The sequence below is a fragment of the Oncorhynchus clarkii genome, chromosome 18, assembly GCF_045791955.1.
Source record: "Oncorhynchus clarkii lewisi isolate Uvic-CL-2024 chromosome 18, UVic_Ocla_1.0, whole genome shotgun sequence".
Lineage (NCBI taxonomy): Eukaryota > Metazoa > Chordata > Actinopteri > Salmoniformes > Salmonidae > Oncorhynchus > Oncorhynchus clarkii.
In genome coordinates, this window is record NC_092164.1 from 34,863,763 (window position 1) to 34,877,694 (window position 13,932).

Genomic DNA, 13,932 nt, shown 5'->3' on the forward strand with positions numbered 1-13,932 from the left:
CTCCTTTAATCCTCTTCAACGTGAGACACTGTCCTGATTGAAGTGGGAGCTGTGAGATGAGGAATGGACTTTGTATGGTACTCGCAGAGCTGGCTCCTGAACCCAACCCTTGAGGAACAAGATCAGTGTTTTTAATTAAAACACGAAAGGGCTGATTACTGTCGATAATCCAACCTAGAGCGATATCCCTCAGCAGTCATTATACGGTTTACGTTTCCTCTCCCCTCACTGGGAATTTTCCCTTCCTACACTCTGGGGCCTTCAATCAGTCCATTGTGGAGGCTCTCTGCTGGTTTGGGGAAGGTGATACTGCCCAATACTGTACTGTACACCCTGGCATCACACCAAGGTCATCAATGTCAGCCATCTTAAATTTAAGAAGCTTCTAAGTGGTTAGAATATGTATTTCATAGAGCAAGTCTCTCATCTTAAATACAGTAGCCTATTTATTCAATGCTTGTATAATTAATGGTAATTAAGACTGTATTTGAGAAGACATCTTTCAACTATGTTCTTGAGCTCTATCTGTGCTTGAGGGTGTTAAGGTACGGTCATTGGACACATATCAATAATCTGATACGGTATCCTTACTTAATGAGTACTATAATTTGTCTTAATCTTTATGGACTTTGTGTAAGGAACGACACTGGTAGAGGAGAAGCAAGTACAGGGAGTTAACATTTAATTAGCAAAGGACATGGAAGAGGACAGGACAGTGGACATGAACACATAACAACATTAATGCTGACACATGGAACAAACGGGGGAGCAGACAGAAATAGGGAAGGCAAGGGGTCCAGGTGAGTCCAGTGAGCGCTAATGCGCGTCATGATGGTGACAGGTGTGCGTACTGAAGGGCAGCCTGGCGCACTCGAGCTCCAGAGAGGGAGAGCAGGAGCAGGCTTGACACTTTGGATATTTGTAATTTTGATATAGGAGCCATAAACACTACAGACACAAGAGAACCAGAATGATGTCTACATACCACGTGCAAATGCTTCAAATTAGAGCAGGCCTCAGTTATTCGGTATTCATATGTGGGAAACAGATCCTGATGTCCTGGGTCATAATTTAACAAGCTGAGATGAGTCTGATGATCATGGAAACCCTCATTTCCAAATTGGAATGCCTCAATTGGTCTTGCATATGCACACTGGAAGAGCAGCATATGAACTCATTCATTGCGGTGAACTAAACAGCACTCTTTTTTTGCAATTAAGAAGTTGTGGGCAGCCAAGTGAACTGACATGGCGTTTCTGTGTCAGAAGCTTACACAGAGGGCTTTGGAGAGATGAAAAAAATACCTGTCACAAGGTTTACTATTACCCAACTCAGCCTCCCAGACTAGATACATTGAAATTTAAATCCATCCTGTAGCCGTATAACCCCACATTTGAATGAATAATATAAATAAAGTAATAGGCATTCTATTCTAGCTTCAGCTTCACTCAAGCCTGAAGGCAGAAGAAGCCTTTCATTTTTTCAATAAAACCATCTCTTATTCCCCTTGTCGCTCAGAACAGCAATTTAGCACGGCAGGGCGCACAGGATGAGTAAGTATCTATTTCAGGCGCCTCTTGTATTTGATACTTTAATTTAAATTAAGATAGCTCACAAAGCAGTATGTGCCGAGTAATGAATGTTAAAAGGATAGGAAACCTATCAAAAGGTGGTCCTCTCTTTGCAGAGCATTATAGTTTTTGTCCAGTCTATCATTAATGTAGCCTTAGGGGCTCACACAAGTTTGAATGTTGTTGTTTTTTATCCAAAGAGGGAGATTATGATGACACATGACACATTAGGGATGATCCAGCAAACGTTTATACAAATACAGTAAACCACTGTACCAAAAAGTATAAAAAGACCAGAGGGTCCAAAGATAAATATTTCTTGGTACTTTTTCTCGCAAAATGTCCACCAGGTGTCGCTTTCACACAGGTGAACTTGCAGTGGAGCTCGGCTCTACCGTAACATCATGAGTGGGGTCGTATTCAGACGAGTAACACCTATATTTGATGTACATATCTGCTGCTATAAGATAATGAGAAAGTCTTTTTTGTCTTAGAGTTGGTGTTGTATTCATAGTCATGAATCTATTTCAGTACAACCAATGGTAGCAACAATAATACACATTTTTAAAGCTGGAATCCTTAATTGAAACGATAACAAAGTGGTCACCTTGCCTGTGTTTTGATAGAAATCTGAGGGATGTGCCTGGTTAAATGGAACCACTCTCAAATTTAAAGCAAAAGCTATATACGCAAGGACTGACCATCCATGATATCAACATTTTAGTTTATGTCATGTTTTCAGGATATACAGTGTTAGTTACATTTACTTTGGTTACAAACATTGGAGTAAAACAAGCTTATATTTTGGGTTCTGATGAGGTACGACAGTTAAACTACGCCCATGAGGCACTTTTCTAAGTTATATTCTTCAAGAATCAATGTTTAATAGGTAGCTAGCAACTAAGGAGTATAGCTTTAATGAAACGCTCATACTTCATGCTTTACGGTTGAGATAATAATCGGTGTATGGTCTCGCGATGTTTGACGGTTAAGCGCTCCTGCAGAAAAAGGACTTGACACACATGTCAACAAATAAGATAAATTAATACTAGCTAGCAACACAGGTAAGTTTAGGTCTTGCGTGTTTAGTCATTTGGACAATATCAATGGCGCCAAGGTTAACTTTTTGGTTTGTATAGCAAGAGGACAAATGCATACTAAAACAGTTTGAAAGAAAACTATCGTCTCGTTTGCTAACACAGCTAGCTAGCTAATTTTGTATTTTTTTTATTTTTATTTCGCCTTTGTTTAACCAGATTGGCCAGTTGAGAATCATTTCTCATTTACGTCTGCGACCTGGCCAAGATAAAGGAAAGCAGTGCGACAAAAAAAACTAACAACAACAGAGTTACACATAAACACACGTACAGTCAATAACACAATAGAAAAACATCTATGTACAGTGTGTGCAAATGTAGAAGAGTGGGGAGGTAGGCAATACATAGGCATAGAGGCGAAATAATTACAATTTAGCATTAACAATGTTAGCTAGCTAACTTACTGTACAGTAGCAAGCAACGTTAGCTAGCCATCTAGCCACCCGTTTTTACGTTAAATTTGGCATAATCAGTTGGGGTGCAACGTTGCAGATATAATGCATAAAGCTCACATGTGGCTATTACTGTACTGGCAGGTTAAAGTGATGTAAGTGTTCATGCCTTCCAGTACTGTACAGTTCGTGTTATGAAGGTTTGCTACCCATGCATTATTGCGTAATTAAATTTGGCCTATGCCATTTTGGTACTCATGCATTGCATCATAATTCATTTTGGTTTATGATGAAACAAAATATGACGTCACGCTATTGACAGGGTATAATAAGGTCTGAAACAGGGTTTAAATGTGACCTTTTATTTATTTTTTTACAATAAATTCTCTTTTTTTGATGTAAATGGCATGTTATAGAAGGGTCCAGACAATTTTTCTTGTGATTTCAGTTGTTTTTGCAAAACTTAACCCCAAACAGCAAATCACTTCCTCATCCTCCTTGTGTGTAGTATGCCCCCCACAAAAAAATAAGTCCTTTTAGAAACGGCAAAGCTGTCAGTATAGTGATAGGGGAAACGTCTTGAGTTGCACAAAGGGAATATAACGTTGGGGATAAAGTTTGGAATGAAAACATTGCATGTGTACAACATCTAAAGACCTGCATCACTATACTGAGAGCCATGCCTTTTTGGAGTCGCTGTTCATTTTTTTCAGGGCCCCCATACTACACAATGAGGATGAGGAAGTGATTTACTGTTTGGGGTAAGTTTCTCAAAAGCAAGTGAAATCACTAAAACGGTGTCGGGACCCTTCTATGACATGCCATTTACATCAAAAACAGAGATTTAAGTTCATTCAACTTCAGTTGCAACTTGATAGTTATTATTAATCTAATATTCATGATTTACAGTTCACTAGAGCCTTAGCTTGTAGACGATTATGCCATGGACTTATGGTCACTAGTAATAAATTAGGAATGTGATGGGCCTCTTCCACCCCTAGCCAAGTCTGCATGGGGTAAGGACGAGGTAGAGGAGGCTGATCCCTACTCTGGTAATGTAAACTACTGGCCCTTTGCTATTTTCCCCATGTGCGAAATGGTGGTCGCCCTGCATGGAGTAGTTCCTGTATTGCAGACTACCTCCAGCACCATGGGGAGTAACAAAGACAAGGAGCAGACAGCAACTGTGGCTTCCCCCAGAGCGATAACCTTGTTAGCGTTGAAGAGACTGCCTCAAAGCCTGAAGGCTGCGAGGCTTTCGCTGACACAAAGCCAAAGGTCTCAGCCTGGAAGAGGTTTCGCTGCTATCTGAGAAAGAAGATGAGATCCTCCTCAGAGCCCATATTGTGTGTGTGTATGCACACACAGGCTCCCGAGTGGCGCAGCGGTCTAAGGCACTGCATCTCAGTGCTAGAGGCGTCACTACAGACCCTGGTTAGATTCTGGGCTGTATCACAACCAGCTGTGATCGGGAGTCCCATAGGGCGGAACACAATTGGCCCAGCGTCGTCCGGGTTTGGCCAGGGTAGGTCGTCATTGTAAAATTAGAATTTGTTCTTAACTGACTTGCCTAGTTAAATAAAAATACATATATATAGCCACTTTAATTTTGTAAAAATAAATTAATGTTTCATTAATTTATTTAAGGGTTAAATATTAATGTATTTAACCCTTATTTTACCAGGTAAGTTGACTAAGAACGCGTTCTCATTTACAGCATTGACCTGGGGAATAGTTACAGGGAGAGGAGGGGGAATGAATGAGCCAATTGGAAGACAGGGATGATTAGGTGGCCATGATGGCATGAGGACCAGATTGGGAATTTAGCCAGGACACCGGGCTTAACATCCCTACTCTTACGATAATTGCCATGGACACTTTAGTGACCACAGAGAGTCAGGACATCTGTTTAACTTTCCATTCGAAAGACAACAGCACCCTACACAGGGCAATGTCCCCAATCACTGTCCTGGGGCATTGGCATATTTTTTTAGACCAGAGGAAAGAGTGCCTCCTACTGATTTTCCAACACCACTTTCAGCAGCGTCTGGTCTCCCATCCAGGACCAAACCTACTTAGCCTCAGAGGAAAGCCAGCAGAGGGATGCAGGGTGGTATGCTGCTGACCAATACAGGCATTCACATTTCCCTATGGGAAAATAAAGTATTAAACCATCAACACATATTATTGTGAATGTAACATCAAGAAATTAACCAGTCTGTTTCTCTTTCCCTGTCTCCCCTGCTTTCTCTTCCTCCATATTCCTCTATCCCCAACCCTTCCCTTTTCCATCCTTCCAATATCATACAACCAGGCATGCCAAGGTGTGCCAGTGTAGAATAGGCTGACTCCTCGCTGCACCTATAGGTCCTCTGCTGTCTCCATGACCACCCCTCCCATAGTGGCGTTCGCCGGGCAGCAGGCTCAGGCTGCCCGTGATGTCAACACGGCGTCGCTCTGTCGCATCGGCCAGGAGACGGTGCAGGATATCGTCTTACGCACCATGGAGATCTTCCAGCTGTTGAGGAACATGCAGGTAAGTGTTTCTTGTGACTTTTTTGTGTTGGGACGGGTATGAAGGCTGAACAAAGTTCGAAGTCTTGCCTTTTATTATGGATGGTGCTTGTCTGTCAACCACCTTTAATACACGCAAAGCATTGTTTGCATGTGCTCCTCTTCCCTTTTACACACACACACACACACACACACACACACACACACACACACACACACACACGCACACACGATTCAGCCTTATTTGACCCCAGACCGACAGCATTACATAAACTGACAGCACAACATTGATTCATTGTCATCCATTTCCTCACAGTTATATCTAATAACAGTAACACAATATGACATGCATTGTCCCTCTGGTGTGAATGGATGGATATGGGCCTAAGAGCAGAAATCTGGGCCAACTAAGACTGCTTTTATTCTTGCCCAAGGAAGGCATGTCCCATGGTGCAATCCTGTCTCGCGCTTGTTTTTAAACATGGAGGATGATATAATTGGTTGTGAAAAGGCCTTTATTTGATCATTAGATAGTCACCATCTGTTTATACCTCTTCTAGACCTTCTGTTGACACGTTGGAAAGATCAGACTGAGCCCTTAAGATGGGTTCAGGAGAAGTTGTGTGTGTGTGTCCCAAATGGCACCCTATTCCCTATGTAGTTCACTACTTTTGACCAGGACTCATACTAGGACTCTCAAAAGTAGTGCACTATATAGGGAATATGGTGCCATTTAGGACACAACAAGATGTTGTCTTTCTCGGTCTGTGTGTCTCAGAGAAGATCCTTCTGCAGCTCATTAAAACAACAACGGTGTAAGACAAAAGAAGAAGACCGCAAAGCAAGCCGTGCTGCCTCGCTGCAGAATGTACAAACAGCACTGTTGTGACTTGTTTCACAGATCACAGACTCTGTGTGGGGAAAGAAAGATCACTCTGTTTACAGAGTGGTATGCATGTATACAGGTATATGTATACACCCTACCTACCCTCATGCAGGGAATAGTTTCAGGCTGTACAGGATGTTTACTATCAGTTAAAAATGCCTAAAGCTAGTTAGCGTAAAGCTCAGGTGAAACAGTCCGGAGCTTTTCTAAGTCATACACATATCATGTAGTTAGTTATATGTAAGCTTCTCCTCTCAATGGAATGCCATGTAACCGCACATTTAAATAAATACATGTAAAACCGTTTTTTTTGGTCTACATTGCAATAATTCAGTCGTTATTTTACAAACCATCTACACTTCAGTTACCACCATAAACATTTGAGAAATTACACGCTGGCTATTAGTAGTCAAGGAGTAACTGATCAAGGAGGTACTAGTCGCGTAAACAGGAGGCCCTGAAATGACCCATAGCTATTAGTACAATGTTATTACATTACTAGGAAAGAAGTGTTACATACTCTTCTATGTCATCTCCCCCAGCTGCCAAATGGAGTGACGTACCACCCCAGCACCCACCAGGACAGGCTGGGCAAACTGCAGGAGCACCTGCGTATGCTCTCTGTACTCTTCCGCAAGCTGCGCCTCGTCTACGACAAATGTAACGAAAACTGCACCGGTCTGGACCCCGTACCCCCAGAGGTGAGTTGCCACTGTGCCAGGACCACTCTGTGTATCACAATCAATATATAACCAGTGAGCCGGACATAGTGTACTTTACCACAGTTGACGCCATTTTGGCTCGGTGTACAAACCTACACAAACCACTAATGCAGATTTATGGACATTTCGGTTCTTGCCAGAGAGATTGGATTACAGTTTCCTCATACAAAATGTCTGAATGTAGTGAGGGGATCCACCGTGGCTGTGAAGAAAGTTCAGAGGAACCCCTGGTGCCTGCGGGATTCTTATCTCTCCCACTCTATCAGGTCTACCTCGGGACAGACACCCTATTTCCTATATAGTGCACTACTTTTGCGCAGGCCAGTAGTGCACTCTACAGGGAATATGTTTCCATTTGAGACACAACACTCGGCTCAGCTCCACATTCAATTCAATGGCCGCTTTGTGTTTGTCCCGAGGGCCTCCTTAGTGGCTGTTATGGACACCCACCTCTAAATACCCACCACTTTATTTTACTGAGCTACTCGGTTGGCTACTGTTTTAGACCTCGTGCTGGGCGATTCCACTTTTTTATTGGTGGTTTCATTGTTGCAGTCTTTTCTCCTATTGATTTGGAGACAATTGGTTGTAAAATCAGTGTTTTAGAACTGACATTGCATGCACACGTTTATTTAGGCTTTCAAACATACAGTACCAGTCAAAAGTTTGGACACACCTACTCAAGGGTTTTTCTTTATATTTTATTATTTTCTACATTGTAGACTAATAGTGAAGACATCAAAACTGTGAAATAACACATGGAATCGTGTAGTAACCAAAAAAGTCTTAAACAAGTCTAAATATATTTTAGATTTAGATTCTTCAATGTAGCCACCCTTTGGCATTCTCTCAATCATCTTCATACGGAATGCTTTTCCAACATTCTTGAAGGAGTTCCCACATATGCTGAGCACTTGTTGGCTGCTTTTCATTCACTCTGCGGTCCAACTCATCCCGAACCATCTCAATTGGGTTGAGGTCAGGTGATTGTGGAGGCCAGGTCATCTGATGTAGCACTCCATCATTCTCCTTCTTGTTCAAATATCCCTTACACAGCCTGGAGGTGTGTTGGGTCATTGTGTTGTTGAAAAACAAATGTTAGTCCCACTAAGCGCAAACCAGATGGGATGGCGTATCGCTGCAGAATGCTGTGGTAGCCATGCTGGTTAAGTGTGCCTTGAATTCTAAATAAAATCACTGACAGTGTAACCAGCAAAGCACCCACACACCATCCCATCTCCTCTTCCATGCTTCACGGTGGGAACTAGACATGCTGAACAGTGACAATTATGAGACAGCCTATAGGGAGGAGGTCAGAGACCTGGCCGTGTGGTGCCAGGATAATAACCTCTCCCTAAACGTGATCAAGACAAAGGAGATGATTGTGGACTACAGGAAAAGGAGGACCGAGCACGCCCCCATTCTCATCGACAGGGCTGTAGCGGAGCAGGTTGTGAGCTTAAAGTTCCATCACCAACAAACTATCATGGTCCAAACACACCAAGATAGTCGTGAAGAGGGCACGACACAGCCTAATCCCTCTCAGGAGACTGAAAAGATTTGGTATGGGTCCTCAGATCCTCAAAAGGTTCCACAGCTGCACCGTCGAGAGCATGGTTGAATCACTGACTGGTATGGCAACTGCTCGGCCTCCGACCGCAAGGCACTACAGAGTGTGTACGGCCCAGTACATCACAAATTGTCAAAGACTCCAGCCACCCTAGTCATAGACTGTTCTCTGCTACAGCAAGGTACCGGAGTGCCAAGTCTAGGTCCAAAAGGCTTCTTAACAACTTCTACCCCCAAGCCATAAGACTCCTGAACAGCTCATCAAATGGCTAGCCAGACTATTTGCATTGTCCCCCCAACCTCTTTTACACGGCAGCTACTCTGTTTATTATCTATGCAATGTCACTTTACCCCTACCTAACCTGTGCCCCCGCTGTCACGTTCTGACCTTAGTTTCTTTGTTTTTGTCTTTGTTATAGTATGGTCAGGGCGTGAGTTGGGGTGGACAGTCTATGTTTGTTTTTCTATGTTGGTTTTTGAGTTCGGCCTAGTATGGTTCTCAATCAGAGGCAGCTGTCAATTGTTGTCCCTGATTGAGAATCATACTTAGGTAGCCTTTTTTCCACCTGGGTGTTGTGGGTGTTTATTTTCAGTCTAGTGTGTGTTGTCACCTTACAGAACTGTTTCGGTTTCATTGATTCACATTTGTTATTTTGTTCCAGTGTTCAGTTGTGTTTTTTTAATAAATCAATATGGGCAATTACCACGCTGCGTTTTGTTCCGATCCTTACTACTCCTCAGACGAAGAGGAGGAAATCCGTTACACCCGCACATTGACTCTATACCGGTACCCCCTGTTTTTAGCCTCGCTAGTGTTATTTTTCTGCTGCTCTCTAATTATTTGTTATTAAAAATTTTTTTTAAAAAATGAACACTTTATTTTTTCTTAACTGCATTGTTGGTTAAGGGCTTGTAAGTAAGCATTCACTGTAATATCTACACCTGTTGTATTTGGCGCATGTGACAAATACAATTTCATTTGATTTGAAAAGGAAAGCAATTCCACAAATGATCTTTTAACAAGGCACCCTGTTAATTGAAATGCATTCCAGGTGACTACCTCATCAAGCTGGTTGAGAGAATGCCAAGAGTGTGCAAAGCTGTCATCAAGGCAAAGGGTGGCTACTTTGAAGAATCTCAAATATAAAATATATTTTGATTTAACACTTTATTGGTTACTACATGATTCAATATGTGTTATTTCATAGTTTTAATGTCTTCACTATTATTCTACAATGTAGAAAAAAGTAAAAATAAAGAAAAACCCTTGAATGAGTAGGTGTCCAAACTGTTGACTGGTACTGTATACAGTACATTTGTTTTATGTATGGGCCATGGTGACGGAATTACGCTGAGACTCAGATTGTTCACTAAAATGTATACCAAACAAAAACCATAGATTTCAAAGTTTAACAAACCGTGTAACTCTATGCACAATGACTATTTTTAACAATTCCTACTGAACATTTTACAAACACACATTTACAGGAAGAACTGTGCAGATACAAAGTTTGTGAACAGAATGAAACTGAACATCTTCAAAGTTTTTTCAGTAAATGTTAATTTTTGATAATGTACAGTGTATTCATTGTGCATAGAGTGCTATAGTTTGTTAAACTTTGAAATGAATGTTTTTTGTTTGGCATACGTTTTGAAAGTCTCAGTATAATTCAGTTACTGTAGAATTGCCCTTATGGCATATTGGCTTGCTGTATTTCTCTCTCAGGGGGGAAAAGTTACACTTTTATTTGTAATTCTGGTCATATGTAAACCTCACTGTCCATTACACTCCACAGTTGTACCACTTCATTTAAAATGTTTACCTATCCCCCAGAGCAAACTACTTACTGTGCTGATCAACCAATACTTCACTGTAACATGTTGTCTGGAGGGAGTTGATTTTGGCCCACCGAACGCCGCCGTTTATCATCCCCTGAAACTCAAGTGGCTGACAAGCCTGCCGGCCGCAGTCCTGACAATCATGCTATTGGCTGGCCGCTGACCGGGCTTTCCCCAAACAGGAAGTGGAATCAATGACTAAGCCAGCGTGACCTCATCGCGTTCCTATTTAGCAGCAGGCCTGGTAATGAACAACTGGGGAAGGCTTCCCACATAAGCCGTTTTCTGTTTTTTCCCAGAGACTGGGGTTATGACTCACACCCACAGTCACGGAGACAAACACACACTCTTTCTCTCTCGCCCTCTCTTTCTACCCCGCACATTTTCCCCCTTCTGGACTGCCAATAACAGCTCTTACCTTTAAATTCAATATGTGTTTGGCTCATAGCTGGTATTATAGAAGTAGAAAAAAGTTTTTCCGCCCCTAACAATCACAGTTGGCCTAATATAATATCCAGCATGTCTTCTGTCTTCTCTCCAACACAAGTCAGACAGCTTAGGGTTTGGCATCGGTCTCTCTGACTGACTAGAGAGAACTGCCAGAGCTGTCTCTTGTTTTTCTCATGTGATTCTCTCTCTGCCTGTCTTCTGGCCTGGCCCTATCCAGCCCTGCAGTAATGCTTTGGTCACAGCCTGCTTTAATCATTGTCTACACTGGCCTCTGCCAGTTGCTAATCCTCAGGTCATTGACTGCAATGAAATGTGATCAACTACTAGGTTATTTAGAATGTTGAATAGCACTCAGCCTCATATTTGTGTTGGACTTGACTGTGTTTTCACGCCTGCTAAGGCTTTTGGTTGGCTCTTGTACCTAATCTTTATGTATTTATTTATTTAGTTATTTATGAGTTATGAGAAGGATGCTGTAGCCGTTAATGTTGTTTATTTTCTCAAATCATTACCTCGTTCCTACATAACCGTTTAAACAATCTCACCTTACACAGCCATGTATGATAATAGGAATCCAGTAGACGACAAGTGTTAACGCTAGTATAATGGTACCATTTAAGATAAGCCCGTTGATCTTGATGCAGTGCAATAGAGAACAATGTGTTCCATACAGCACTGCTTATTATCCTGCAGACCAGCAGATGTCAGTGTGATTTAAAGCAGAGTAGGCGGTGTAGTGTCAGCCAGACAACGTCAAGCACAGAGAGCGCTTAAAAAGGAAATAAGCACTTGGGTATGGACTGTGGAGAAGTCCTGATTCTGAATTGGTGGTGGTGGTATAGAACTGTTTGTAGATTAGATTATATTTAAAGTGTTTTTGTGATCTACACAAAATCCCTATTTTCTGCTCATGCAGTTCTAATTCAGTATAACGGGAGGGAATGACATAGAAATCTCTTTTATACAAGCTTAGTAGGGAGAGTTTGTGCTCACGCAAGCAGTATAGATAGACCTATTGTAATGGAGGACTTGGTGGACTATATATTCTTAGGTTTTAATATTGCCTAATGCAGGGTTTCCCAAACTCTGTCCTCTAGACCATCAGGGGTGCACTTTTAGTTTTTTTGCCCAAGCAGGACACAGCTGATTCAAATAATCAACGAATCATCAAGCTTTGATCATTTGAACCAGCTGTGTGGTGTTAGGGCAAAAACCCAAAACGTGCACCCCTTGGGGTCCCAAGGACCGAGTTTGGGAAACGCTGGCGTAAGGTGTTCGCTTCCAAGTGTTGAGCTACAGCTCTGTTATGATTAACTACTATGTATCGGTATGATAACGACTGTTTCTTTACAGCATTTCATACACCTATACATAGAGTATGGAGACTTTAGAGAAGGGAGTGAGTCTATATTTGTCACGTTTGTATTTCTTTGTTTGATGAGATATATAAGCCAATTAATGTTTTTTTTCCCTCCTTTTTTAAATAGATCTTTATTTAACCAGGCGACTCCCATTGAAATGGTAATCTCTTTTACAAGGGAGTCAAATGTATTTTCCTATTGCAAACCAAAGCACCAAACTACTTATCAATTTACCATCCCCTCATTGAACGCCTGTGGTCATTGTATTTGTTTATATCCACCACCTCTCCCCCACACAGCAACTCATCCCCTACGTGGAGGACGACAGCTCCAAACACGATGAACGCTTGGCCAGCCAGGCCCGTCCGGCAACAGAGGAGAGGAGAGAAATCCTGGAGGTTAACAAGGTGAGCTGCCCACTGGGGATTTATAGATATAAATGTACAGTATGCTGGGCTTTAGAGAGCACAGCCCTTTATATAAAAAGTAACCCAAATAGAGATTCCAGGAGGAGAGAGGCCAAAAGAGAGAGAGAACAGATGCTACAAAGAGAAAAAAAGATCTATGACAAAATATATTGTGAAGACATAAGCTACATGTTGTACACAATACTCCCAGTACTCTTGTGTACTGTATCTTACTTAAAGTATTAATAGCCTGTCTATGACTGTTGAAAAACGTTTTTGGTAAAAACACAACATGCATTATTTGGTAGCGTTGCAGCTTTTATTAGCCCCTGGTCATTGTGTGTGTGTGTATGTATGTATGTATGTAAGTATGTATGTATGTGTGTGTGTGTGTGTGTGTGTGTTCCTCTGTGCATGCTTGCCTGTCTGAGTGTGCTGAATCATAATGGAGTTCACAGAAGTCACAGATGAGTATTGGTTATTTTTAAGAGCTCTATCTCCCTCACTGCTCTCAAAGGTAACCACTACAGTAAAACATGGGCTGAACACTGAGCTTAACTAAACTTAGGTGCATGCCAAACAAATGGTGTATCCGCTGCATGCACACAAACCATAAGCATCAATATCAGCATTCTAGCTGACCCGTGTTGCTATGAAACATACCACCACTGAAAGGAGAGTAGCCACGCACATCCAAACAAAACAGGCCCAAGACACATTGAACGCAGAGTAACTACGAACATCCAAACGTAGCCTAGGAGCTGGACAAAAATATAGCAATGAAAACAATAAAAATACTCATTTTAAATGTGGGAGCACTGAGCACTGCAGCAGCCATCCCCTCCACTTCACACTGCTCCACTTGGAGCCCAAATTCCCAGCTGCATATTAAAGCTACAATGAGGAGAACATATTTTGGGGAGTTAAAGGGGTTACCTCATCAGGAGGGGAGTGATGTGGCAGAATGCGGAAAGCAGATGTTTAGGAGGCCCGGCTGCATCTGCTGCAGCGAACCGAGCCAGATAGATCGAGCCAGGTTAACATGTAACCGGATGGGATAAATGGGAAGATTTTAGTGTGAAGACATGCCACATATTGAACCAAATACCAGATTCCACAGGACG

The 13,932-nt window shown here is 42.0% G+C and overlaps 1 protein-coding gene across 1 annotated transcript in view; it reads left to right on the forward strand.

The window, feature by feature from the left end:
* Positions 1-2,532: 2,532 nt before the first annotated feature.
* The window catches only part of LOC139373382 (mediator complex subunit 30), a 31,604-nt gene continuing 20,204 nt past the window's right edge, over positions 2,533-13,932 (forward strand). The window contains exons 1-4 of the mRNA XM_071113829.1: positions 2,533-2,635; positions 5,375-5,596; positions 7,003-7,161; positions 12,701-12,808. Of these exons, the coding sequence (XP_070969930.1) occupies positions 5,444-5,596; positions 7,003-7,161; positions 12,701-12,808 (420 nt within the window). The 5' untranslated portion in view covers positions 2,533-2,635; positions 5,375-5,443. The remainder of the gene's footprint in view (positions 2,636-5,374; positions 5,597-7,002; positions 7,162-12,700; positions 12,809-13,932) is intronic.